At 47.4% G+C, this 27,589-nt stretch overlaps 1 protein-coding gene across 1 annotated transcript; it reads left to right on the top strand.

Moving 5' to 3' along the window:
- The first annotated feature begins 3,429 nt into the window (after positions 1–3,429).
- Positions 3,430–3,987, top strand: LOC147986891 (uncharacterized). The gene has a single exon (XM_087542189.1). It carries the CDS (start codon positions 3,430–3,432, stop codon positions 3,985–3,987), a length of 558 nt encoding a protein of 185 aa, XP_087398315.1.
- The last annotated feature ends 23,602 nt before the right edge of the window (positions 3,988–27,589 follow it).

Here is a 27,589-nt window from a genome sequence, read left to right as displayed (position 1 = left end):
CGAGTCCAGACGCAGCGGAGCGCGTCGGGATCGCGCTACAGACCACGGTTTGGAGCGTGGTTGGGTCCTATGGAGAGCTGGGGCTGAGCCGCATGTGTGGGTGGTGGAGCTGGACCAGATGGTCACCAGAATCGACGCCGGCGACGAGGTTTGCGGCGGCCGTGGTTCGGCCATCGATGGAAACGGAGCTACGGAGCACTAGGGGAGGAGATGGTGAGTGCATCGTGCTCCTATGGGTGCGCTGAGCGTGCTGATGAGCTCGGACGCGAGGACGGCAACTGTGGCCGCGGCGGCGCCATGGCCGGCGGTGATGAGTTCTCGGGCTCGGTGGCGGGGCTAGTTAGAGCTTGAAATCGATGCGGGAAGGAGAGGGATTTGGAGCAGGTGCTCACTGGGAGTCGCAGGAGCTGGTCGTCGGGCTCGGGGGCGACTTGACAGCGACGGATCGATGACGAAGAACGACGGCAACCGAGGTTGAAGACGATGGCGATGGCAGCGTTCTAGGGTGTCCGGCACCGTGCGTCTCGAGGAGGAGGCGTAGCCCACAGCGGCGGAGCGCGTGGACACGACGGAGGGATGAGGGGGAGGCAGTGGCCGCGGCAACGGCGAGCGGTGGCGTCGGCTGCGCTCGGGTGCGTGCAAGAGAGGGTGACAGAGGAGAGGAGAAGCACGGGGGAAGAGTGAGAGGGGGTCGGGGAGGATGCGTGGCATCTCCAGGGGCGTCTAGAGGGAGGCGGCAAGCAGGAGGTGGCCGGGCGTGCGCCGGCGTGCGTCGGCCACGCGCTCGGCGTCCTCCTGGCGGGAGGTAAGTGGTGACTGGCAGAGGCCAGTGGGCTGGGCCTCTGCTGGGCCGGCTGGGGGTGCCAGGTAAGCCAGGCCTCAGGTAAGTGTTTTCCTTTTTTTGCTTTCTTTTCTATTTCTGACATTTGTTTTTGACCTTAAAATAAATACCAACACAAATATAAAAATGTTGAGATTCCTTGTGACCACTAGTTATAATATACCAGAGGCCCTCACCAAATTCCAACATTTTTGGAGCCTCCAAAATATTTATATTATTTTAAACAGCTCCAATCAAATACATATGGGTTCATTCAAAAATCCAAAATGTCTAGCAAAAGTGTGCATCACCCCTGGTTGTTGTTTCCAACATTTTCCAAAGACCATGAACATTTTTGAAAAGCATTTTGGGTTCATTGAAATTCCATTTTTAATTTGAACCTATTTGAATTTGCTTTGGTGCTAGGGTTTGGAACATCCCCATTTCAACTTCATTTGAAATTTAAACATGATGCACAAAGCAAGCCTAGGTCATACCAGAACTAGGGATGTGACACAGTGGATGTAATATGTGTAATAGCCGTGATAGCCTAGCATAAGTTGCTTGCTTATTTATTTCCTTGTTGTCTTGTTTATTTGTTTGCTTGGAGTCAGTGCAGTTCTTTTTCCACGGTTTGCTAGTGGCTGCAATAACCTATTATTTAAAACTAGGCCACAATAACCATGGGCTAATATTTACTGTAGTGACACTGGGCCTCCTACGGGCCGTAGAAATAGTGGGCCTTCTACGGGCCATAGAAACAGTAGGCCTTCTATGGGCCGTAGAAACAATGGGCTTTCTACGGGCCGTAGAAACAATGGGCCTTCTACGGGCCGTATCATCAATGGGCCTTATACGGGACGTATGATCGATTGGCCAAACATGGGCCAATAACAGGCCGCATTATGGCCGTAAACGGGCCATCGTTAATAGGCCGTATTTGATGACGCTATGAAAATGGCCCAATGTATTAACGGACCACAAACGGGCCAACTGTAACCACGGGCTGAATTTGGCCCACAAGCAGAAAATGACAGTAATGGGCCGTAAGTAAATGAATGCTGGAAATCAGCCCAGGAATAAATGGGCTCTTAGAAGGCCGAAAGATAACATGGGTTGGAAACGGCCCAATGGAATAACGGGCCGTTAATGGGTATAAAGTGATACACTATTCATTACGGGCCAGTTTCACCAAGGGCCATTAATGGGTGTAAAGTGATACACTGTTCATTACGGGCCGGTTTCACCATGGGCCATTAATAGGCCAAGAGTTACATAGGGCCTCATATGGGCCGAAAGACGTCATGGGCCATACATGGGCCAGAAGTGAAAACGGGCTGGAATCATATTGGATGGCCCAGATAACGCTACTGAGCCTAATTCGGATAGGGCGTAACGGGCCTTGGGTTAGCGGGTTGTAAATGGGCTATATGCGAACAGGCCGTTAACAGGCTTTCCATGGGCCGGCCCGCCACCTTTTGACCAAGTCAAACGGGCTGACCTTTTCACAGGAATGGGCCTCTGTTGGGCCGTGCCACGTGTCGACGTATCATAGGCGCCTTCTGTCCAATGAGTGGATGGCATCTGTCCCAACGATGAGCCGACACGTGTTTCCTCCAGCCAATGATGATTTTACACATGGAAAATCCCCATTGGTCGGGGCTGTTAACGGGTTATCGGATCTAAAACCCGACCCGATAGCTTAACGGCATTCCGTTATGGTGGATGCCATGTGTCGGTCACCCTTGACGAAAGCACTTCTATGACGCGCGATTTATCGTCATGGAAGTGCACACTTCCATGATGATAATTTTGGTAATGTCATGGAACACTTCTACGACAGCACAGGTATGACTATCTTGATTTTGTCATAAAATCGTCATGGATGTACATGCATGACAAAAAACACGACCTACTGTGACAAACACGTATCATCACGGAAGTGTATTTTTTTTGTAGTGTCAGTTCGGGATCCGAGACCGCTTCAGGGGAGGACGCCGCAGCCCCAGCAGAGCAGTAGTATCTTTGAGTATTCGCAGTTGTCTGGATGATGTATGGATGTAATCGTGTGAGTCATGGTGTTTCATTGCATGTATGGGAGTAGTGAACCAGTCATGTTTTTTACTTTTCATGTATGAGTCTATGTATAATTATGTTGAGACTTTATTCGCCGTTTTTTTGCTCTTCTGCTTTCTTCCGGGATTTGTCGCTGGCTTTTCCCCAATTTTATTTTTGTGTGTTTCTCATCTCGATTGTGTTGTCTTGGGAAAAATTCACAATAGGATGACGCGGGGAGGCAGCAGTAGCAACGTTCGTGAGGGAACTCCTATTCGTTGTTCCGCACGACAGGCAGGACATTCTCCCGAGCCGTATGTTCAGCCACCACCTCCACCGCATGATCCTCCCTCCGCCGAGCAAATTCTGCGTATGTTTGAAGAAAAAAAGGAGCAATGATCTGATTGAAATATTGAGAAGTTATGAAGCTATGGTTGGACAAAAATGGAAATCAGAATGGTCACCACTCAAAGCTGCCAGATTTTCAGAGGACCAATCCACCCAGTTTCAGTCAGGTTGTTGACCCATTGGATGCAGACGATTGGTTGCGCACAATGGAGAAAAAGCTTGAGATTGCCCGTACTGAAGGAAATGATAAAGTTCCATTTGTAAATCATTACCTTGAAGGCACAGCTGCCATACGGTGGGAAAATACAAAGGCCATGTGGCCGATTGATGAGGAAATCACCTGGGAGAAATTTAAGGATAAGTTCCGAAAATATCATATCCCTACTGGAGTTATGAAGGCCAAGCAGCGTGAATTCCTCGCGCTCGTCCAAGGAAATCAGTCTATGGCTGAATATCTGCAAAAATTCAATCATTTGGCCCGTTACTCTTTGTATGACATGGCCACCGAAGAAAGGAAGATTGACAGATTTCTTGGAGGTTTAAATCCGCAACTTCGGTGTGCTCTCAGTATGTTTGATTTCACGGATTTCCAAACTCTGGTGGACAAGACGTTCATTGCTGAACGGGAGCACAAGCTTATATCAGATCATAGGCCTGCTAACGACAACAAGCGCAAGTTTGAGCCAAAGAAGGATGGGAAACCTGTGCAAAAGGCTTGTACCTGGCAACAGACTCAGGTGGAATACAGGCCAAATTGGCAGTAGAATGTTAACAAGACCACTAGTCAAGTCAAGAATATTGTGACCAATCCAATGCATGAGGAGCGTCAGTGCAATAATTCTTGTTTCATTTGCGGGAAGCACGGACATTATGCCAAGCAGTGCCCCAAGAACAACAAGACGAATGCCCTAAGCCGGCCGCAAGTCAATTTTATGGAGTCGCGGCCAAACCAGCAAAACTTCACTGGGCACGTGCATCATATCTCCGCCGATGAAGCCCAAGAGAAGCCAGAAGTCATCATTGGTATGTTTTCTGTTAATGACATACCTGCCATAATTTTATTTGACTCTGGGGCTTCCCATTCTTTTATTTCTCAGAGTTTTGCCGCCCAAAACAATTTTCCTTGCACAATTTTGGGCAAAAATATGCTGGTACAAACCCCGGGATCTATAATCAAGAGCAATCTGGTCTGCCGTGATCTGGAGATCAATATCAACGGGGTCTGCTTTCCAACATCTCTGGTAATCATTGAGTCTAAAAAGTTGGATATTATATTGGGTATGAATTGGTTGACCAAATATCAAGTTTGCATAAACTGCGCAACCCGAGAAGTCAATCTGACCAGTCTGGATGGGCAGCTCACCAAATTCTATGCTCGCAAGAATATACCCAAGCCAAAATTAGTGTGCACTGCTGTGGTTGAATTGGAATTTATTCCTGTGGTCAGTGAGTACCCTGATGTGTTTCCAGAAGAACTGCCAGGCATGCCACCAGATCGGGAACTGGAGTTTGCCATAGATCTTGTGCCCAGAACCGCACCGTTATAGAAAAAGTATTACCAGATGCCCTCATCAGAATTAGTGGAGCTAAAGAAATAGCTTGACGAATTACTCCAGAAAGGTTATATTTGTCCCAGCTCTTCACCATGAGGATCACCTGCAATTTTCGTGGGCAAAAAGGATGGTAGTCTCCGTATGTGCAAAGATTACCGCCAGCTGAATGAGGTCACCATCAAAAATAAATACCCACTGCCAAGGATTGATGATCTGTTTGATTAGCTCAGTGGGGCTAAGGTATTCTCTAAAATCGATTTACGGACCAGATATCATCAGCTCAAGATTAAAAAGGAAGATATTCCTAAGACCACATTCACTACTCGGTACGGTCTTTACGAATATACCGTGATGTCCTTTGGTCTCACCAATGCCCCTGCTTTCTTCATGCATATGATGAACAAAGTATTTATGGACTTCCTCGACAAATTCATGGTAGTCTTCATCGATGACATCCTCATTTACTCCAAGGGTTAAGAAGAACACAAGGATCACCTCCAAGCAGTACTACAACGGCTCCGCGACCATCAGTTATATGCCAAGTTCGGTAAGTGCGAATTTTGGCTCAAGAAAGTTGGTTTCTCGGACATGTACTATCCGCCAAAGGTATAGCCGTGGACCCGAGCAAAGTAAAGGATGTGCTCGATTGGGTACCACCCACGACCGTGACACAGATCCGGGGTTTCCTCGGATTAGCTGGATACTATCGCCGTTTTATTGAAGGGTTTTCTAAAATTGCTAAACCCATGACGGAGGTGCTCAAAAAGGATACAAAGTTCAAGTGGACAGAGGATTGTGAGAAGAGTTTTAATGAGCTGAATAAACGTCTGGCAACTGCACCTGTATTGACTCTTCCAAACATTTATCGCAGTTTTGATGTGTACTGTGATGCCTCCAGACAAGGTATTGGTTGCGTGTTGATGCAAGACACCAAGGTAGTAGCATATGCATCGCGATAGCTACGACCTCATGAGGGAAATTATCCCACTCATGATTTGGAATTGGCTGCAGTGGTTCATGCATTAAAAATTTGGAGACACTACCTCATTGGAAAAAGGTGCCAAATTTTTACCGACCACAAAAGCCTCAAGTACATTTTCACTCAGCCAGATTTAAATCTCCGTCAGCGAAGATGGTTAGAGTTGGTCAAGGATTATGACCTTGGAATAAATTACCATCCAGGCAAGGCGAACGTCGTTGCTGATGCGCTCAGTCGAAAGCCCATCAGCTTAAATGTCATGTTAAAATCATTGCCCACCAAACTCTAAGAGGAGATCGCTCAGCTCAACTTGGTCATCACAGAGGCTGACCTCGCTAATATTTTGGAAGTTACTCCCACACTTGAGATGGAGATCCGCAAGGCCCAGCCAGATGACACCAACCTACAAAAACGTGCCAAGGGTCAGATGGCAAAGCAGGCTTCTGACTTCTCCAAGGACGAATTCGGTACCCTCCGATTCCGTGGACGCATTTGTGTGCCAAATCAACCGGACTTGAAGAAGAAAATCCTGTCAGAAGCCCACGAATCCGCATATTCCATTCACCCGAGAGGTACGAAAATGTATGAGGACCTTAGAAAAATATTCTGGTGGGATGGAATGAGGAAAGACATTGCCTATTTTGTAGCATGTTGCGACATATGCAACAAGGTGAAAGCACATCATCAGAAGCCAGCCGGACTTCTCCAACCGCTGCCAGTTTCACAGTGGAAATGGGATGACGTTTGCATGGATTTCATCACATGATTGCCTAGGACTCAGCGAGGTAAGGATGCAATCTGGGTTATAATAGACACCCTGACCAAGGTTGCTCATTTCATTCCGATCAGCACCAGATACAGAGAAAATGAACTTGCACAACTGTATGTATCCAGGATCGTCAGTCTGCATGGAGTACCCCGAACTATCACTTCCGACCGAGGTTCTTTGTTTACCTCCGCTTTTTGGTCCCGTCTCCATCAAGCCTTGGGGACAGCACTGAAATATAGTACTGCCTATCACCCTCAGACAGATGGACAGACAGAGCGGGTAAACCAAATACTCAAAGATATGTTGCGAGCCTGTGTGCTAGCCAAAGGTGCTAAATGGGAATACTGCTTGCCGTATGCCGAGTTCTCCTATAACAACAGTTTCCAGACCAGTCTAAATATGTCACCATATGAAGCTCTGTATGGCCGTAAGTGCCACACTCCTCTAAATTGGTCTCAGACTAGAGATAGCCATATCTCTGGAACGGATCTCATGCTGGAAGCTGAGAAACAAGTTAGGGAAATCCGAGACAGGCTGCAATTGGCCAAATCTCGACAAAAGAGTTATTATGATGCCAAACATCGGCAGGTCAGTTTTGAACCCAGAGAACACACATACCTCCAAGTCACTCCTATGAAAGGAGTCAAGAGATTTCAGACCCGTGGAAAGCTGGCACTCAGATTCATTGGTCCATTCCCGATTATGTCTCGAGTGGGAACAGTTGCATATCAACTGGAACTACCCCAGGAATTGGCAGACATACACAACGTGTTCCATGTTTCGCAATTGGGACGATGCATATCCCCGCCTGAGAAAAGAACTACAACGGCTGAGATAGAATTGGCAAACGATTTAACTTACGAAGAAAGACCATTCACAATTTTGGATCAGATTGAAAGGGTCACTCGTAGTAAAGTCGGAAAATTTTACAAGGTTCAGTGGGAGCAGCACACAGAGTCAGGAGCAACTTGGGAGCAGGAAGAATTCCTTAGGGATCAGTATCTAGAGTGGTTTTCCCAAGCAACCGAATCTCGAGGACGAGATTCATTCTAAGTGGGGGAGGTTTGTGACAGCCTGGTTTTGCCCTTTCTTATTTGCTTGATTTTTCATTTGAATTTTTTTGAAACTTGGAGTTTTTGAATCTTTTCTGATGGACTTAAACACTTGGGCATCCTTGGCTTTCACCCAAGTGCTTCACTTCCCTCCTTAATCATCATTTCACTTCTGACCCACCCCAAAAATAATCTTTGGAATATTTTCATTTTCTTTCAAAAACCCTAAGCCAGATCTGTTTGCTTCAAAGCAACCCCAATTTTTATGGCTTAGAAAAATCTGAGATAATTCACAAATATTCTATGAACCCTAGTGCACCTTCCTGAGCAAAAATATTTCATCACTTTTTGGAATATTTTTGCTACAGAAAATCTTTTCTGTTCTGGACAGAAATGGTGGTTTCTACAGCAACTACCATTTTACTTGGTCCATTTGACCCGAACTTTCCTGTGCATCTTTACCTTAGTAACTTATCACTAGCCTCCAAAGCACAGCTTTAGACCCCAAGCCATTTGACCATAGTAACATCACAAAGTTACTGACCAGAAACTTACTTGGTGTGTGAAAACTTCTCTACTGCACCTGGATCCAAACCAAATCGTGGTAACACTCAAAACTACCACGAACAACATGCCAGACATTGAGTTTATGCTTAGATCAACCTGATGTCATAGTTCATGCGGTGACCGCATTCATCCAGGTGTGCTGGCATGCAGCCGACGCGCTCTGCGGCGCGCCCGAGCCTCTGTTACTCGCGTGCTTGCTTCCCCGCCTGCCCAACCATGCCAAACCTTGCCACCATCATCGTCTCAACGTTCTTAACTCCTCCCTGGCACTCGCCGACGCCGGAGCTGGCCGCAGCGAGCACGGGCAAGGTCCGGCCAGCCCAACAGTGCGGAGCGCACTGTGCTCGTCGCCATCCTCTTGATCCTGTGCTCGTCTCCACCCGCCCACAGTGGCCGCGTGACCTCCGTCGCCTTCTCCCCCTCTCACTGATGCCACTCATCGCCGGGCGCCATGGACATGTGTCCACCGGCGGAGCCCGAAGCACCCTCGCCGCTCGCCTACAAATAGAGCCTCCCCAGCCCCCTCGAGCACCATCCAGCACTCACACAAACCCCATGATCGAGTAGGAGGCCGGAGCCCGGCCGAGCAGGCCTCGGGCCACCATCCCCAAGCTCGAGCTCGCCGGCGATCCCCTCTGGTCGCCGCAGTAGCTCCAGCCCCTACCAGGCCTGGGCGACCCCTCCAGGGCCTCCGCCTCTCTCCGGTGAGGCCGTCTCGCCTGCCTGGAGCCCCTGGAGTGGCCTTTGCTCGCCGTCTTCCTCAACTCTGGCGACCTCCATGTTCTGCTTCCGCTTGCAAGGTCGATTCCGACGCCGTCCGACTGCCCTAGCTATGCTACGGGTACGGGCAGGTGCGCCTCAACCCCCTCTTGCCATCCTTCCCTCTCGTCTGGGCCAAGGAGCCCTCATCGCCGGCGAGAGCTCCGGCGAAGCCGCGGCCCCCTCTGTTTCCTTCTCCCTCTTCCCCCACCTCACTAGCGGGTCCCGCTAGTCAGCCACACTGTCACTACTAGGGAAAAGCTTATACATAGAATCTTACCAACAGCGAGTTTTAAAATAAGGCGCTGCTGCAATGTAGCAATAGCGCGCTCCGTCAATACGCGCTGCTGAAATAGACATATCAGCAGCGCGCCTCCTCTAAGCCGTGCTACTGCTATAATTCCCACGACCCCGCCGCGAAGCTAGTTCTAGCAGCAGCGCGTTTACTGGGACCGTGCTACTGATAGGTAGTTTAGCAGTAGCGCCTTTGCCTTTAGAGCGCTACTGCTAAAACTAGCTATCTCCACCCCCACGTACGCTCCTCTCCACGATCCACACTCACACACTCAGACTCACTCCCCCTCAACCCCCCCGCGCGTCGGTCCTCCCCCGCCGGTCGCCGTCGCCCTGGCCAGCCGCCGTCGCCTACCCCTCTTCCCTCTGTGCCGCCGTCAACTCCTCCTCCTCGCTGGACTCGGTACCACCCTCCTCCTCCATCCTCCCTCGAGTCGCCGTCGGCCGGCCCCTCCTTGCTCCGCCTTCCTCCTCCGTCCTACTCTCTTCTCCCTCCTCGAGTCGCCCCTCCTTCTCCCTCCTCCCTGCTACATTTTGATTTAGTAGGCTAGTTCATATGCAACATTTTGATTTAGTTGATTTAGTAGGCTAGTTGATTTAGTTGATTTAGAACATTTTGATTTAGTAGATTTAGTAGGCTAGTTGATTTAGTTGATTTAGAACATTTTGATTTAGTTGATTTAGTAGGCTAGTTGATTTAGTTGATTTAGTAGGCTAGTTGATTTAGTATGCACCATTTTATTGTTATTTTTTCTGTACATGGATATGTAGATGTTTTTGTTTTTTGTAATAAGTTATTTTTGGCAAAATGTAGGTGCCAATTTAGTTAAAATCACATGCTACTGTTTTTCTTTCCTGTGAAGTGGATCATTAATCCTTTGCTCATATTGCTTTAGGAAAATGGTGCCGCCACCACCACCACTATGTCGACTGTGCAAGTCAAGGTGCGCCAGCAACCTTGCAACTGGCAAGCTTTTTGACATCTACTTCTAGCCGAGTTTTCGTCATGCGGCGGTAAGAAATTAGATGAAATGTAACAACTATTTTATTTTTAGTGTTGACATTACTGCATTGTGTCATTTTGCCTTTTTTACACAGATCGTCCCATGCAATGTGAGGTTGAAATTCAACAAGCTGATAGGAGACATTGTGACATTTGAGGCTCCTGGGGGGCCGTACATTATGGAGGTTGAGAAAGGAAGCAATATGTCGCAGATTGGAGGAGATGGATGGGCCCGTTTCGTCGCCCACATGCGTCTTACTGGTGGTGAGTTGATCAGGTTCTCCTTCAGAGCAGAAAGACCCAAGCTGGCTGCCATTTATCTCAACCTGGTGGAAGATGATGAAGATGACGAAGATGATGAAGATGATGAGAACCCACTTCATGAAGCCATCGTAGCTCAATGAATGAGGCTGAGCCAGGAGGAGGTGCGCAACCTATGGGACATAATTCCGCCACATGATGACTTTGTCGGGGTGCCATTCGTGACCCGCCTGACAAGTACCATGGTCGATTGGCATGAAATGGTATGTTATACTGACTGTAGTAAGTTGATGATATATATATATATATATGCTTTATTGTTATACTTACAAATGCAAATTATCCGATGATATGCTTAGTGAATCTGATGATATGCTTAGTGTAGAGTCCAATGATATGCTATGTGGAATCTAGTCGATGATATGCTATGTGGAATCTAGTAGATAATCCATATATACTTATTAGTAGAATTCATGATTAAATAGTACAAATGCGTAGTACTGTGTCTTTTGATAGTGTAGAAATATAGACTTAATAGAAATATATTTGTAAGAGTATGTGCGAAGCTATTTATTAATTGATATGTTTTTCTTATTCAGAAATTGCCAAAGAACCATTCTGCGAGTTGTGGTATCGAGCCTGATGAAGAAGGCTTAGCTGGACTACGCCTTATCGCAAGGGGCTCCATCACCACCTGTACTTACCACATGGACACAGACGACGGTCGCACACACTTAAACTCGGTTGGGTGGAAGAGATTCCTCGTTGGCAAGAATCGTCGTGTTGGACAGGCCATCCTAATTACTATCAGGAACACCCGCCGTCCAGGCTTGAGGATGATGATCGTCGTCGATATCATCTAGAACTACATATGTGTGTGTGTGGCTATATCATCTAGAACTACATATGATGATTGTCGTCGATATCATGTAGAACTACATATGATGATCGTCGTCGATATCATCTAAAACTACATATGATGATCGTCGTCGATATCACCTAGTACTGCTTGAGGATGCATGTTGAGTATATATGAAATTGTTATCTAGTACTCCCTCCATTTCAAATTACTCGTCGTGGTTTTAGTTCAAATTTAAAGTTCAAATTTGAACTAAAACCACGACGAGTAATTTGGAACCGAGGGAATACTACCTAGTACCTATAATGCTTTATGGCTTTATGAAATTGATATCTAGTAGTACCTAGTATCTCGAAATTGTAGTTTATTGAAGCTGAAACGGGGTTGAAATGATGAAAGATAGAGCAGTAGCGCGGGGCTAGGAAATCGCTACAGCTAACTAATAGTAGCGCGTTCTGTAAAAGCGTTGCTGCTATAGTCAATAGTAGTAGCGCGGGTACATACAACACTACTACTAAGAGTTAGCTGTAGCGCCTTATTGGTAGCGCGGCCACCCGCGCTGCTGATAGCCTAAAAACCCGCGCTACTACTAGGGTTTTCCCTAGTAGTGTGTACGCGCACGAAGCGGTACGAGTGGTGGCGCCCCTGGGCTTTACGCCTTCAACGTCACCCCCCAGCCTATTTCTTTTATTGAAATTCATTTGAATTTACAGAACACTTCAAACAGTTATAACTCTTCAACCATAAGTCCAAATGAATTGATTCTTTTTGCATTGTGTTCTTTGATAAGAAATCTAGCAGCTCACCAAAGATGAGATTTTCTGAGCTGTTTAGAATTTCTGGTGATTTTCAGAAGTATTCTTGACATTTTCTTTTTGTATTTAAAATTATTTTCAGAAGGTGAGACTTGTCTTGAGGATCACCAGGAGGCTTGTGAACCTCATCTGCACTAAGGCAAGCCACAACAACATTTTCATGATGCCATTTTAATATTTGTGATTTTCTTACTTGAGGCAAATGATTAATCCATGCATTCAAACAATTATGGAGTTATTTATATTCTGTTAAATATTGGTTAGATGATATGCTTGATTTACAGAATGGTTGAAACTAGTTTAGTGGATAAAGCAAGTTAAGATTTATTTGAGGTGATGTTAGGAATAATTTTGTTATGCATGTAGTAATTATTTAAAGTTATGTTTTGCCTTTATAGATTGATGAAAATTTATTAGAAAATAATCTATTAAATACTTGTTTAATCATATTACTTGTCTTACAGAATGTTTGAACCCAACTTAGTGATATGGAAATTAAGAGTTGTCGATAGTGAAACCTTTTTGACAAGCATATGATAAATTTATCGGAGTTACTTTCTTGCTTAAGAAATTAATAAAACTTGATGCAAAATATCTTGGTTAAGTTGTGAGTCTTTTGAGCAAGTAGAGTAATTTGAGTTGTTGACGTTATGCTTGGTGTGTATAAGGATGACATCGGTCATTTTTTATCATTATATGATGCATGTGTTGTTTTGCATTTCATGGCATGCTATGACACTGGTCATTTTTAGTTTAAAGTTAAACCTGAATATAACTCAACTTGAATATACCTTTGACTGGGTCATGGTGCCGCTGAATCGAGTTTCTTTCTAGTGCAACCACATTTGCCTTTGTGGGAAGGCCTTGATTCGGTCCATTGACACGGCCTCTGGTCGGTGCCTCCATCTAGGGAAGGTTATGTCGTGCTTGCGCTGGCCCGGTAAGCAGACATAATCTTGTGTGCTCGTTGATGAGATTATGGTACCGAGTCCCCGAGTGGGAGTGTCCCCGAGTGGGAGTGTTTTGACCACGACGCTGGTCGGGGTGTCTTTGGTAGACACGGGGCCACCCAGGACCAGCCCGTTGGGGATTTGGGTTGGAGTGGCCGGGAGAGTGCTGTGGCAATGGAGGGGTTTTGTCGGAATGCCGTTGGTCCACCCGAATGGGAGTGTGAGGCCATGGGTTTCGTGGTGTGGGTACAGTGTGCTACCTCTTCAGAGTGTGTAATCTATCGATAGCCGAGTCCACGGTCACAGACACCTCGTAGTAGGTCCCACCATGAGTCAACGTTTATTAAAAATTGCACACTAAGCTATGAACTTTGCAGTGTTGATGGATGGCAGAAAGGCCATCGAGGCATTTGGGACGAAATGATGGTCGTGGTTGTGATCGCCATAAGGATCATGAGTTGTTCTTGAGAAAGACCACTTTGGTGGTGTGTTTGTGATCTAGAGATGATCACAGTTGGTAAGCTGTCCCGAGGGATGTTCGAGCATGATCACAGCATGTTGACATATAGTGTTGCATTATTAATAATTGGTTAAATATCATGATATTGTTTGACATTATGATTATGCCTGTTGTGAGCTTGCAAGTACATTCAATGTACTGACCTGGCGTGTCATGCCAGATTTCAGGAAAGTATCATTGGAAAGGAGCGCTGTTCGAGTCTAGATCGTGTCCACATCGATGTCCCTGTGATATGGAGCTTCCGCCACGACGTTATTCCGCTGCCACGTAGTTGTTCGGATCGAGGCCCCTTTATGTTCACTAAATAATGTACATATTGTTCAGCCGCACCGAGTGTGCCGCTTGGCCTCGACAGCTGTTGTAATGTAACTATGTTCCGCTAGCATCAATAAAGAGGTTGTTATTCTGTACCAAGATGTTGTGTGTTACCAGAAGACATGGTCTTTGGGCTGGCAATGCATGGTAAACAAGTCACTCTGAGCTGGGGTGCCACAAAACAGGCGATGGAAACAAGGCCTGGCGTACCGCAAAACGGAGGAAACATACCTCCTACGTTCGGAACGGGGTCCTGTTGATCGGGAGGGGTGTGGCATACCACAAAACGGAGGAAATGGACCTCCTACGGTCGAAACAGGGGTCATGTTGATCGGGAGGGGTGTGGCGTACCGCAAAACAGACAAAACGGACCTCCTATGGTCGAAACGGGGATCCTGTTGATCGGGAGGGGTGTGGCGTACCGCAAAACAGACGAAACGGACCTGCTACGGTCGAAGCGGGGGTCCTGTTCATCGGGAGGGGTGTGGCGTACCGCAAAACGGGACTCCATGGGATACTGTTCATCTCCACCATCGACCTCCTCCAGCCTCCACGGGCTACCATCGACCTCCTCCAGCCTCCATGGGCTCCTGTTCATCCAGCCTCCACCGCACGCTACTCCACCGGCTACTGTTCAACCACCCCTCCACGGGCACCCCTCCACCGTCTACTGTTCATCCAGCCCTCCACACCACGGGGTCCTGTTCATCCAGAGGCAACGCCACTGCTCACTGTTCATCCAACCCCCCCGCAACACTCACTATTCATCCAATCGATTGGCTTCAGTTAGTAGCAGTAGCGAAGGAATCACTCGATCGGGTTCAGTTAACAGCCATCGATCGATCGCTCGGGTTCAGTAACGCGTAGCCTACAGTGCAATCGCTCGGGTTCAGTTAGAGCCCAACGCCTCGCTCGGGTTCAGTTAGAGCCAACGCCTCGCACACACACGCGTACGTGTACGAGATAAACGTGCATCTCTCGGCCCCCGAACTCCCACCGTAACCGGGTACTCCCCGAAATTTTCCTCCCCCTCGCTTCTACCATGGTTTTTTCCGTCATGGACGGCCCAAAGAATGTCATGCAGCTGCGTCTCCGGCCCGCCTAGGATGAAAAGCCCATTTTCTGTCATGATTTTTTGTCATAGAAGTAGGAGCCCACCACATCTATGATGATACCAGGTTTTGTCAAAATTATCGTCATAGAAGTGTCATATGTATGACAGAAAAAAATTCGTTCAGCCCGAAATGTCACGAATGTGTCTTTTTTTGTAGTGATGGCAGTTCCTTACCTCCCCTCATAGTTGAGGGATAAATCTTGCTTCTTGGATCTTTCAAGTTCTTCATAATGATAAGCAGATATAACTCCCAAGTGACTCAAAGAATAGAGCTATGCTCCCAGCAACGGCGCCCGAAATAGTCTTGATAACCCACAAGTATACGGGATCGCAACAATTTTCGAGGGTAAAGTATTCAACCCAAATTTATTGATTCGACACAATGGGAGCCAAAGAATACTCTCAAGTATTAGCAGCTGAGTTGTCAATTCAACCACACCTGGAAACTTAGTATCTGCAGCAAAGTATTTAGTAGCAAAGTAATATGATAGTAGTGGTAACGGTAGCAAAAGGTAATAGTAGTAAAAGTAATGTTTTTGGTATTTTTGTAGTGATGATAGCAATAACAACGGGAAGTAAATTGTGACACCCCAAGAATATGGCCTTGTTTTAATGAATTAATTTTTTTTGCCAGGAATTAAAACTTTGAATTTCTGAGCTCCTTTTTGATTTTTTAAATCTTTTCCTTCCCTGTTATGATGAGTTTTCCCAAAGAGAAAACTTTTCAAATATGTTATTGGACTTGTTTAACCTCTCAAGAAAAACTTTTCTTTTATCAGTATAACTAATTAAATAATTAAGTTGCTTGATCTTTACTTTCTTGAAAATGGATTTTCAAGGTTAAATGGCCATATTTGAACTACAACCATTTGATAAATTCACTTAAAATTTCAACCAAAATTTGGAGATGTCATGTGATGTTTTTAAATCACCTTTGTATAAAAACATCTTTATTTTATGAAATATTTTGAGCTCTACACCCATTTTTCTTCTCTGGTCCAGTGGGTAATTTTGCACTACAACTCTTTTAAATAATTCTTTCTAGCCTCCACCAAAATTATGGGGTGATGGTAGTAGCATATGATTCAACATTATGCAAAAACCTAGTGCTGTTCTTTGAAAATTTGAGTGAATCAACCTCATTTTCATTCTGGACCAACTTGATGGTTTGTGCAGCAACCATATTTTTGTTTGCTCTTTAACCCTTGATTCTTTCTCCTACTTGTAGTCCTCCATGTTAAACCCTTAAGTCCAGGAGCATGCACCTTTTGGATCACTTTTGGTTCATGAAATAATGCCATTTATTTCCTGTCCAGAATTGTAGTTTTGTAAAACTTGCACTAACAAGTTGCTGCATTTGACCAACTAACCTCACCACCCTCTTGTCCATCTAAAGAGACCCCAATCTGGAAGTTTTGGCCACCCCAAGAGTTGCCTAGGTGCATGTGGCATTCTATCGAGCACCCTGTAGGCATGACCAGTTTTGACATGAGTTTTGGCATTGCACTGTGAGCTTGCACCTTGGATCAAACTAACCTGTCCACTAGACTCCCAGTTGCTCCTAACCTCGATCTGGTAAACCCCAACCTCACCTGCGACCTGTAGCATGCCGCGGCATTGTGTCGAACATCTCCCGTGCGTGCACTGGACGCGCCCAGAGCGCGCGTATTGCACGATGCCGCGCCCGAGCCGACACGCTGGCCCCCTGGCTTTGGCCCACTCGGCAGCACCTCGCCACGCACTCCCCGCCTCGCAGCAACGCGCCAAGCCACCCTGGCACGCTACAGCGCCGCCGCCAGGGCATTTTGGCGGCACACCGGCGTCCGCAGCGGCTCCAGCCATGGGCAGCGCCGCCCAAGCCCCTCCCGCTCGCCACCTGGCCCCTGGAGCAGTGCGAGCTCATCCGCAGCCTTGTCCGCTAGCGCTCATCGCCACCACGATGCCCTGCAGCTACAGAAAGACGGTCGCCGACGAGCTCATCCGCGGCCGCCGCTGAACCGCCTCGACTCGCCTATTTAAGGAGCCCCGAGCTCATCTCCGCACGCAGGCAGTCCCAAGCCACCTCCCGAGGACCCCCATTGGCAGCCAATCGACCCGGGGAGGCCTCCTTCCTCATCTCCGGCAACCGCAGCCGCCGCCACCGCCCCGGCCATTCCGGCACCACCAGGGCCTCCCCCTCTCCATTCTCTTCGCCAGAAACTTCCTCATCCTCCCGTGAACCCATCCCCCTACTCAATCTTGATCGGGAACCACCGTAGCCCCAAATCCACCTTGCTCCCGAAGCTTCCCTCCGCCGTGGAGCTCGCCACCGGCAATATCCTCCACCTCCGACGACCCTACGACTACCGGAGTAACCTCCTCGGTCCCCTGAGTCCGCTGGTGGCCTGAGCTTTCTGAACGGAGCCACCGTTCGCCGGCGATGATCGCCGGAGCCCCGCTCCACTCGGGCAGAGGAGGGAGACGACGCGGGCGACTGGTCAAACCTGACCAGTGGGCCAGGCGGGCCCACCGTCAGAGACCCAGCGCCGGTCCACGTGGTTAAGTGGAGGCGTAAAGGGCACAAATACGTTTTCTCTGCACCGAAAGCGTAATCTCGTTTGAAACGTTTTCTTTTTCTATTTTTATTAAAAACAGTTTTGACCAGAACTTTGACTGGCTATAACTTTTTAAATATAACTCCAAATGAATTGATTCTTTTTCCTACCTTCCTAAAATTTGCTCTAGTTTATTTTAAGATTTATTTCAAAATTTTCCAAACAACTTTTTTGAACTGTTTTTGAAATGTGTGTTAATTCAAATCTATTTTAAATAGGATTTTGGAGAGAGAGAAGAAAACTTTCAAAAGTTTTGGAGAACACCTCACCCCTCCACAACTTAAAGGCAAGCATCTTGAACCCTGGCGTAATATTTTCGATGTGTTGGTTGACACATTTATAACACCACCTCATTACGGAGAACTCGTTATTTCATGTGGTGATATGATCATTTTGCATGGATGCATATTAGTGATTTTCCTTGCTGTTGGGAATGAATATACTTGCGATGGTAATCATCCTCATGTGCCTTGCATGCATGCCGGAAAGGAATCCGGGAAAGCCTCTGCCTTGGGTAGGAGTGAGCTTGTCGCCGGTCCCCGTCGGGACGGTTATGTCCGGTATGGCATAGTAAGGTATAATGGGTGGTGATTTCGTTGGTTGAAATATATTTGATATACATGTCATGCAGGGAACTCATAAGCCTCCTGAGTCGGCCATAGATCGAGTCTTGTTCCGGTAACCCCCATACTTGTTTCGTACTGCCACTGGTCCCTACCGTAGGTGGGGTATGGTTCAGTAAGTTGTTAACCCTTGTCTTGGCACACACCGTACAGAGAGGCCATGGTGGAAGATACCGGTTGTAGCTGGTAGGCATGCCACCTGGTCCGGGGGCATGGGTGTATCCGGTTGGGACCGAGAGGGGGGCACCCCTTAGAGCGCGCGATAGAAATTTGATCCCATGCTACGCGAGGTTGTAGCCTCCCCACTTAGAGTTTTGCTTAACAAGTGTCGTGGGTGATTCCAGACACGAGTAAAAGCTGGTGTGTGCAAGTCAGGTGTGTTTCAATTAAAAGACCGTAGACGGAATTAGTCCGATGGACTAAAGGAAATCCGTTACTCGTGGGTAAAGAGTACACTCTCTGCAGAGATATTAAACCTATTCGAATAGCCGTGTCCATGGTTAAGGATTACAGTCTGGGATGGGTCAAGTGGTGGTCTTAGTGTCGGTCTTCGGAGGAGAAATTGTTAAACCAGAACTTGGACCATGACTTGTGACTTGTGAAGATTATGATTATTATCTTGTGATGGTCTAACCCGTTGCATTATTTATGTTATCGAGTATCCCTGGACGGTTCTACCTCCTGGATATTCATTGCGATTATTTATCTTGTAAGCCCTTTATGTGGTGTCACTCAGACGCCCGACTGTGGCATTTCATTTAAAGCCCTTTATGTGGTGTCGCTCAGACGCCCGACTGTGGCATTTCTTTTAAAGCCCTTTATGTGGTGTTGCTCAGATGCCCGACTGTGGCATTTCTTTTAAAGCCCTTTATGTGGTGTCGCTCAGACGCCCGACTATGGCATTTCTTTTAAAGCCCTTTATGTGGTGTCGCTCAGACGCCCGACTGTGGCATTTCTTTTAAAGCCCTTTATGTGGTGTCGCTCAGACGCCCGACTGTGGCATTTTATTCCCACTCTTTTACTACTTACTCATGTTGCATATAAATAACCTGCTTGCATGCATAAGAGATATTTTTTCTTTTGTGACTGACGATATGATCATAGAATATTTCAGTGCATGATTATCATTTATATTATCCCAGTGTTCATAATGTTTGCAAGTACATTCAAAGTACTCACTGGCTTGTCCCTGGCTATTGTCTTGGCCAGATTTCTGCATGGAGAGGAGCGTTGCGGTGACAGTCCCGGAAACTAAGCAACGGTGATAGCAGCCTCGCGAAGATAGGAGTTAACCTGGTCAGCTGTTCCCGTGGGAAATGGAGTCCCACACACTGATGATTCACAAACCGCTTCCGCCATCGACCACTAGAAAACCATTTGATGTACTCACAGGCCACAATGGTCTTGTACTACACATTTTGTACTTTTGCTTGGAATTTCTGTAACAAGTTGGTGCCTCATCAGCTAACAGTAATCCTGGGGCTGGTGAGCACAACGGCCATTTTCTGGAAATTTATGTCCGGAAAACCGGTCGTGACAGACTTGGTATCAGAGCTAGGCTGACCATTGGCTAATCCTATCTTAGCCAGGTCAATAAACCTAAGTAAACCAGCCCACCAGACTTTGACCAAACCCCAGTCAAGCTTCCCTAGCAAGATAGCCACACCGTGACCCGACACCCTTATCGGCAGTCGGTGCCCAACCTATCCATCTAACCTGTCGCTCATGCGCCAGTGACCGGCCCCTAAATAGTCCTTTTTCGCAAGCGTGCAAAGGAAGACTCCGTCCCCTTTTCCTATAAAAAGGGCACGCTAGCCCCAACCCAGCACATCAGCCGCTACCCCAAACCGAGCCACAATGCCTGGACCCGTCGTGCACAATGAGACCACAACAACCAACCTTGGAGGCTTTGTGACCATACTCGCAAACCTCACCCGTCGTGCCTATGCGTTAGAAGAGCCCCCAGAATATGTTGTGTACCAAGGACCCATGAGTGGTGAGAGCCGTCAATTCTGGGCCACTGTGCACATTTATGGTAGGGGACTAGAGCCCGAGCGCCCCTACAGGTTCACCGGAAGGACAACTTCCTTTGAGCCACAAGCCATCCAACTAGCTGCTCGAGAAGCTATAGTTCATCTCCGGCACTTGTCGCCCAGAGTTAACTGTCGCTCGTTCCACTACTACCCCAGACGTGAAGGGAATGGTAGACCACCCCAAGTTGTCAACGGAGATCACGAGACGGATCCTGCATTGTTGCACCTAGTGCGCTATGTAAGTGCACTAGAGGAACTATGCGATCAAATCACTATTGATCTAATCGCAGCTCGTGGAGAGCTGATTCGTCGAGCCCCGACGAGAGGAGAGAACGAGCCCAACGCCGACAACCCAGTCGTGCTGTTTGGACACCCGATCGAGTCCCTGAGGACTACCCCAGCCATCGGCCAAGGTGCTGCGATAACCCCAGAAGTGCTTCGTCGCATATTGGGAGCACACTCCAACGGGGTTGTGGCCAACAATCCCCGAGATGGTCATCATCGCTACCCCGAGCCTGCAGCCCCTCAGACCACTCCAGTTAATTCAGACGACAAGACCCGTGGAGGAGCCTCAAGGCACGCCCGCTTGGATGTAAACGAGGTAGACTAAGTCACCCGAACCGTATCGAGTCCCAGTATACCCTCGCTTTGTAATCGTGTGGCTTTGTTTTTAAACGCCGCCTGTTGTCGTGCCTCTGTTTTAAATAGTATCCTTATCTGGATACGCCAGTATGCAGTATAAGATTTCTATCCCGGACACAGTTACCAAAACCCACCCCGTCAACCCCCACAGTAACACATCACTATAGTGAAATGTGTGAATCTGTGGCTTGACCCCGACCCTTGGAACAGAGCTGAAAATTTTCTTTACCATTCACCACGGTAAAAATGACCCAGCTCCAGTGCTATAAAAGGCCACCGTGTGACCGTGCAAAGCACCCCTCATCTTGTGCACCATCCTCACCACCATTTCTTGCCATGCCAAGCCCCAACATTTACCTAAGGACCCCAGATGCAACCCCGGGTAGTTTTGTCAAGTTATTGTGGGATTTTACCTGCAGTACCATGGGCGCTACCCAGCCACCCCAGTACGAGCTGTTCAAATCGAGGATCACCTCTTCCACCTCAAGATATTGGGCAGCAGTGCACATCCCTCCCGTAAACTCAAACCAAGACCCCACAGAGGTCTCCTTCGTGGGGAAATCTATGCCAACCCCACAGATGGCCGTGGAAGCTGCTGCATACGAAGCGCTTGCTCGCCTTCGATTCGCAGTGCCTTATGCCAGCGAACGAGGATACTATTACTTTCCGAGCCGTGCAGAACCCGGAGGAGTGACATCTTTTCCTGGTGGACGAATTGAGAGAGACCTAGTCCTGGCCAACCTTGTCCAGTACGTCATCGCTCAAGAGCGTTTAACCCAACGTGTGATGGGTTATCTCCAGAGCCTCGCAGATTTAAATCCTCAAATCGCCATAGGCAGAGCACTAAGGCCCGACCGGGAGAGACACGTGCATCGACTGGTCAATCCACTTTCTCCGATAGAAGAAGAGTGTATCCCAGTACCAGAGACGTTTTCCAGGGACCCCGTCCAATTACCGTTTCCATTTTAGGCGTCGCTGCGGTGTTCACTATTGCAACATTTATTTATGTGTGTGACTTATGCGTAATGCCCTGAGTTTGTACGACAAGTTAATTAATTGGCTTCTACTAATGGATGTAGTTTTTGTTGTGGTTTATGCTCTTTTAAATTAACTGCTTTCCTCGCAAAATCCTGGAGTGAGATTTCCTTTTCCTGAGTTGCCACATCTACACTTTCTCATGGCGTGGATTTATTAATTTCACACAGCACCACGGCAGCAGACTCACAACCATAATCATTCGAGCACATACACTGTTTGCAAAACTTTGCAACGGTGTTGCATCCAGCTAATCACCCCCTAACAACGGTTAGCACCTAGCACACCCCATCTACTCCTCGTGATCACCACCACCGCGGAGAGCCAACACCCGAGCAGCAGCGTCGCTACGATCGTCGAGGATCATCGCGCACAGGAGCACGGAGAGCCCCAGTAGTGTCGCCAGCCCTCCGAATATCAGGATCGCAAACCAGTCCGGCATCGCCTCCGCCATTAGAGCCTCACCCGAGCTTCTGTAAGCAGTAATGGAAGAAGAAGGAGGAGGAGAAGTGAGGCCAGGTGTGAGGAAGAAGAGAGGAGAACACCCCGGCCGTTTTATAGCTCGAGCTCGGTGTACGGTGGGCGAAGTCCACCAACGCCGCTCGTCGCCGATCGCCGGTGTTTGGAGACGAATCCGCAAGCAGTGCCGACAGCACGCTGGCCCGCGAGGTGAGTGCACGCTGCACCGGCAGCTAGCACGCCGTGCACTACCGCGGTACGGCCTAGATACCCTACGCGCTAAACGTCGCCGGTGGAGAAAGCGCGGGGAAGCGCGTGAGAGAGAGGAAGAAGAGAGAACCAGAGGGAGAAGAAGAGGCTGACAGTGGGCCTCGGGTCCACCTGTCGGCCAGGGAGAGCACTGTGCTCTCGGGTACGACCAGCGTATATTTAAATTTAGAAGTTATTCTAAATTTATATCCAGCGTAGAAATCTCACGTTTTTGTCCCGAACCGTAGGTTGTTCCACGCAGCAGCAGTATCCACACTGTGGTTTTACACCACTTATTGCCCTCTCACTGTAGCCACATTTTACTGCTTATAGTTTTTCTTAAAACAGCTTTTGACAAATCTCGAGGACGAGATTTTTCTTAAGGGGGGTAGTGTTGTGACACCCCAAGAATTTGGCCTTGTTTTAATGAATTAAATTTTTTTGCCAGGAATTAAAACTTTGAATTTCTGAGCTCCTTTTTGATTTTTTAAATCTTTTCCTTCCCTGTTATGATGAGTTTTCCCAAAGAGAAAACTTTTCAAATATGTTATTGGACTTGTTTAACCTCTCAAGAAAAACTTTTCTTTTATCAGTATAACTAATTAAATAATTAAGTTGCTTGATCTTTACTTTCTTGAAAATGGATTTTCAAGGTTAAATGGCCATATTTGAACTACAACCATTTGATAAATTCACTTAAAATTTCAACCAAAATTTGGAGATGTCATGTGATGTTTTTAAATCACCTTTGTATAAAAACATCTTTATTTTATGAAATATTTTGAGCTCTATACCCATTTTTCTTCTCTGGTCCAGTGGGTAATTTTGCACTACAACTCTTTTAAATAATTCTTTCTAGCCTCCACCAAAATTATGGGGTGATGGTAGTAGCATATGATTCAACATTATGCAAAAACCTAGTGCTGTTCTTTGAAAATTTGAGTGAATCAACCTCATTTTCATTCTGGACCAACTTGATGGTTTGTGCAGCAACCATATTTTTGTTTGCTCTTTAACCCTTGATTCTTTCTCCTACTTATAGTCCTCCATGTTAAACCCTTAAGTCCAGGAGCATGCACCTTTTGGATCACTTTTGGTTCATGAAATAATGCCATTTATTTCCTGTCCAGAATTGTAGTTTTGTAAAACTTGCACTAACAAGTTGCTGCATTTGACCAACTAACCTCACCACCCTCTTGTCCATCTAAAGAGACCCCAATCTGGAAGTTTTGGCCACCCCAAGAGTTGCCTAGGTGCATGTGGCATTCTATCGAGCACCCTGTAGGCATGACCAGTTTTGACATGAGTTTTGGCATTGCACTGTGAGCTTGCACCTTGGATCAAACTAACCTGTCCACTAGACTCCCAGTTGCTCCTAACCTCGATCTGGTAAACCCCAACCTCACCTGCGACCTGTAGCATGCCGCGACATTGTGTCGAACATCTCCCGTGCGTGCACTGGACACCGGCGTCCGCAGCGGCTCCAGCCACGGGCAGCGCCGTCCAAGCCCCTCCCGCTCGCCACCTGGCCCCTGGAGCAGCGCGAGCTCATCCGCAGCCTTGTCCGCTAGCGCTCGTCGCCGCCACGATGCCCTGCAGCTACAGAAAGACGGTCGCCGACGAGCTCATCCGCGACCGCCGCTGAACCGCCTCGACTCGCCTATTTAAGGAGCCCCGAGCTCATCTCCGCACGCAGGCAGTCCCAAGCCACCTCCCGAGGACCCCCATTGGTAGCCAATCGACCCGGGGAGGCCTCCTTCCTCATCTCCGGCAACCGCAGCCGCCGCCACCGCCCCGGCCATTCCGACACCACCAGGGCCTCCCCCTCTCCATTCTCTTCGCCAGAAACTTCCTCATCCTCCCGTGAACCCATCCCCCTACTCAATCTTGATCGGGAACCACCGTAGCCCCAAATCCACCTTGCTCCCGAAGCTTCCCTCCGCCGTGGAGCTCGCCGCCGGCGATATCCTCCACCTCCTACGACCCTACGACTACCGGAGTAACCTCCTCGGTCCCCCTGAGTCCGCTGGTGGCCTCAGCTTTCTGAACGGAGCCACCGTTCGCCGGCGATGATCGCTGGAGCCCCGCTCCACTCGGGCAGAGGAGGGAGACGACGCGGGCGACTGGTCAAACCTGACCAGTGGGCCAGGCGGGCCCACCATCAGAGACCCAGCGCCGGTCCACGTGGTTAAGTGGAGGCGTAAAGGGCACAAATACGTTTTCTCTGCACCGAAAGCGTAATCTTGTTTGAAACGTTTTCTTTTTCTATTTTTATTAAAAACAGTTTTGACCAGAACTTTGACTGGCTATAACTTTTTAAATATAACTCCAAATGAATTGATTCTTTTTCCTACCTTCCTCAAATTTGCTCTAGTTTATTTTAAGATTTATTTCAAAATTTTCCAAACAACTTTTTTGAACTGTTTTTGAAATGTGTGTTAATTCAAATCTATTTTAAATAGGATTTTGGAGAGAGAGAAGAAAACTTTCAAAAGTTTTGGAGAACACCTCACCCCTCCACAACTTAAAGGCAAGCATCTTGAACCCTGGCATAATATTTTCGATGTGTTGGTTGACACATTTATAACACCACCTCATTACGGAGAACTCGTTATTTCATGTGGTGATACGATCATTTTGCATGGATGCATATTAGTGATTTTCCTTGCTGTTGGGAATGAATATACTTGCGATGGTAATCATCCTCATGTGCCTTGCATGCATGCCGGAAAGGAATCCGGGAAAGCCTCTGCCTTGGGTAGGAGTGAGCTTGTCGCCGGTCCCCGTCGGGACGGTTATGTCCGGTATGGCATAGTAAGGTATAATGGGTGGTGATTTCGTCGGTTGAAATATATTTGATATACATGTCATGCAGGGAACTCATAAGCCTCCTGAGTCGGCCATAGATCGAGTCTTGTTCCGGTAACCCCCATACTTGTTTCGTACTGCCACTGGTCCCTACCGTAGGTGGGGTATGGTTCAGTAAGTTGTTAACCCTTGTCTTGGCACACACCGTACAGAGAGGCCATGGTGGAAGATACCGGTTGTAGCTGGTAGGCATGCCACCTGGTCCGGGGGCATGGGTGTATCCGGTTGGGACCGAGAGGGGGGCACCCCTTAGAGCGCGCGATAGAAATTTGATCCCATGCTACGCGAGGTTGTAGCCTCCCCACTTAGAGTTTTGCTTAACAAGTGTCGTGGGTGATTCCAGACACGAGTAAAAGCTGGTGTGTGCAAGTCAGGTGTGTTTCAATTAAAAAACCATAGACGGAATTAGTCCGATGGACTAAAGGAAATCCGTTACTCGTGGGTAAAGAGTACACTCTCTGCAGAGATATTAAACCTATTCGAATAGCCGTGTCCATGGTTAAGGATTACAGTCTGGGATGGGTCAAGTGTTGGTCTTAGTGTCGGTCTTCGAAGGAGATATTGTTAAACCAGAACTTGGACCGTGACTTGTGACTTGTGAAGATTATGATTATTATCTTGTGATGGTCTAACCCGTTGCATTATTTATGTTATCGAGTATCCCTGGACGGTTCTACCTCCTGGATATTCATTGCGATTATTTATCTTGTAAGCCCTTTATGTGGTGTCGCTCAGATGCCCGACTGTGGCATTTCTTTTAAAGCCCTTTATGTGGTGTCGCTCAGACGCCCGACTGTGGCATTTCTTTTAAAGCCCTTTATGTGGTGTCGCTCAGACGCCCGACTGTGGCATTTCTTTTAAAGCCCTTTATGTGGTGTCGCTCAGACGCCCGACTGTGGCATTTCTTTTAAAGCCCTTTATGTGGTGTCGCTCATACGCCCGACTGTGGCATTTCTTTTAAAGCCCTTTATGTGGTGTCGCTCAGACGCCCGACTGTGGCATTTTATTCCCACTCTTTTACTACTTACTCATGTTGCATATAAATAAGCTGATTGCATGCATAAGAGATATTTTTTCTTTTGTGACTGACGATATGATCATAGAATATTTCAGTGCGTGATTATCATTTATATTATTCCAGTGTTCATAATGTTTGCGAGTACATTCAAAGTACTCACTGGCTTGTCCCTGGCTATTGTCTTGGCCAGATTTCTGCATGGAGAGGAGCGTTGCGGTGACAGTCCCAGAAACTAAGCAACGGTGATAGCAGCCTCGTGAAGATAGGAGTTAACCTGGTCAGCTGTTCCCGTGGGAAATGGAGTCCCACACACTGATGATTCACAAACCGCTTCCGCCATCGACCACTAGAAAACCATTTGATGTACTCACAGGCCACAATGGTCTTGTACTACACATTTTGTACTTTTGCTTGGAATTTCTGTAACAAGTTGGTGCCTCATCAGCTAACAGTAATCCTGGGGCTGTTGAGCACAACGGCCATTTTCTGGAAATTTATGTCCGGAAAACCGGTCATGACATAAATAAGCGAAGAACAATATATGGAAAGCTCGTAGGCAATGGAACGGTGATGGAGAATTATGCCGGATGCGGTTCATCATGTAACAGTCATAACCTAGAGTGACACAGAACTAGCTCCAGTTCATTGATATAATGTAGGCATGTATTCCAAACATAGTCATACGAGCTTATGGAAAAGAACTTGCATGACATCTTTTGTCCTACCCTCCCGTGGTAGAGGGGTCCTTACGGAAACTAAGGGATATTAAGGCCTCCTTTTAATAGAGTACCGGAACAAAGCATTAACACATAGTGAATACATGAACTCCTCAAACTACGGTCATCACCGGTAAGTATCCCGATTATTGTCACTTCGGGGTTAACGGATCATAACACATAATAGGTGACTATAGACTTGCAAGATAGGATCAAGAACTCTCATATTGAGGACTTCATGTATTCACTATGTGTTAATGCTTTGTTCCGGTACTCTATTAAAAGAGGCCTTAATATCCCTTAGTTTCCGTTAGGACCC

The sequence above is a fragment of the Triticum urartu genome, chromosome 2A, assembly GCF_056163025.1.
Source record: "Triticum urartu cultivar PI428250 chromosome 2A, HENAU_Tu73, whole genome shotgun sequence".
NCBI lineage: Eukaryota > Viridiplantae > Streptophyta > Magnoliopsida > Poales > Poaceae > Triticum > Triticum urartu.
The sequence above is the reverse complement of the archived record's forward strand: the minus strand, read 5'-3'. Positions and strand labels throughout refer to the sequence as shown.

Excerpts from the sequence above, each read along its gene's own strand:
- LOC147986891 (XM_087542189.1), top strand. The coding sequence starts at position 3,430 with ATGGAGAAAAAGCTTGAGATTGCCCGTACTGAAGGAAATGATAAAGTT.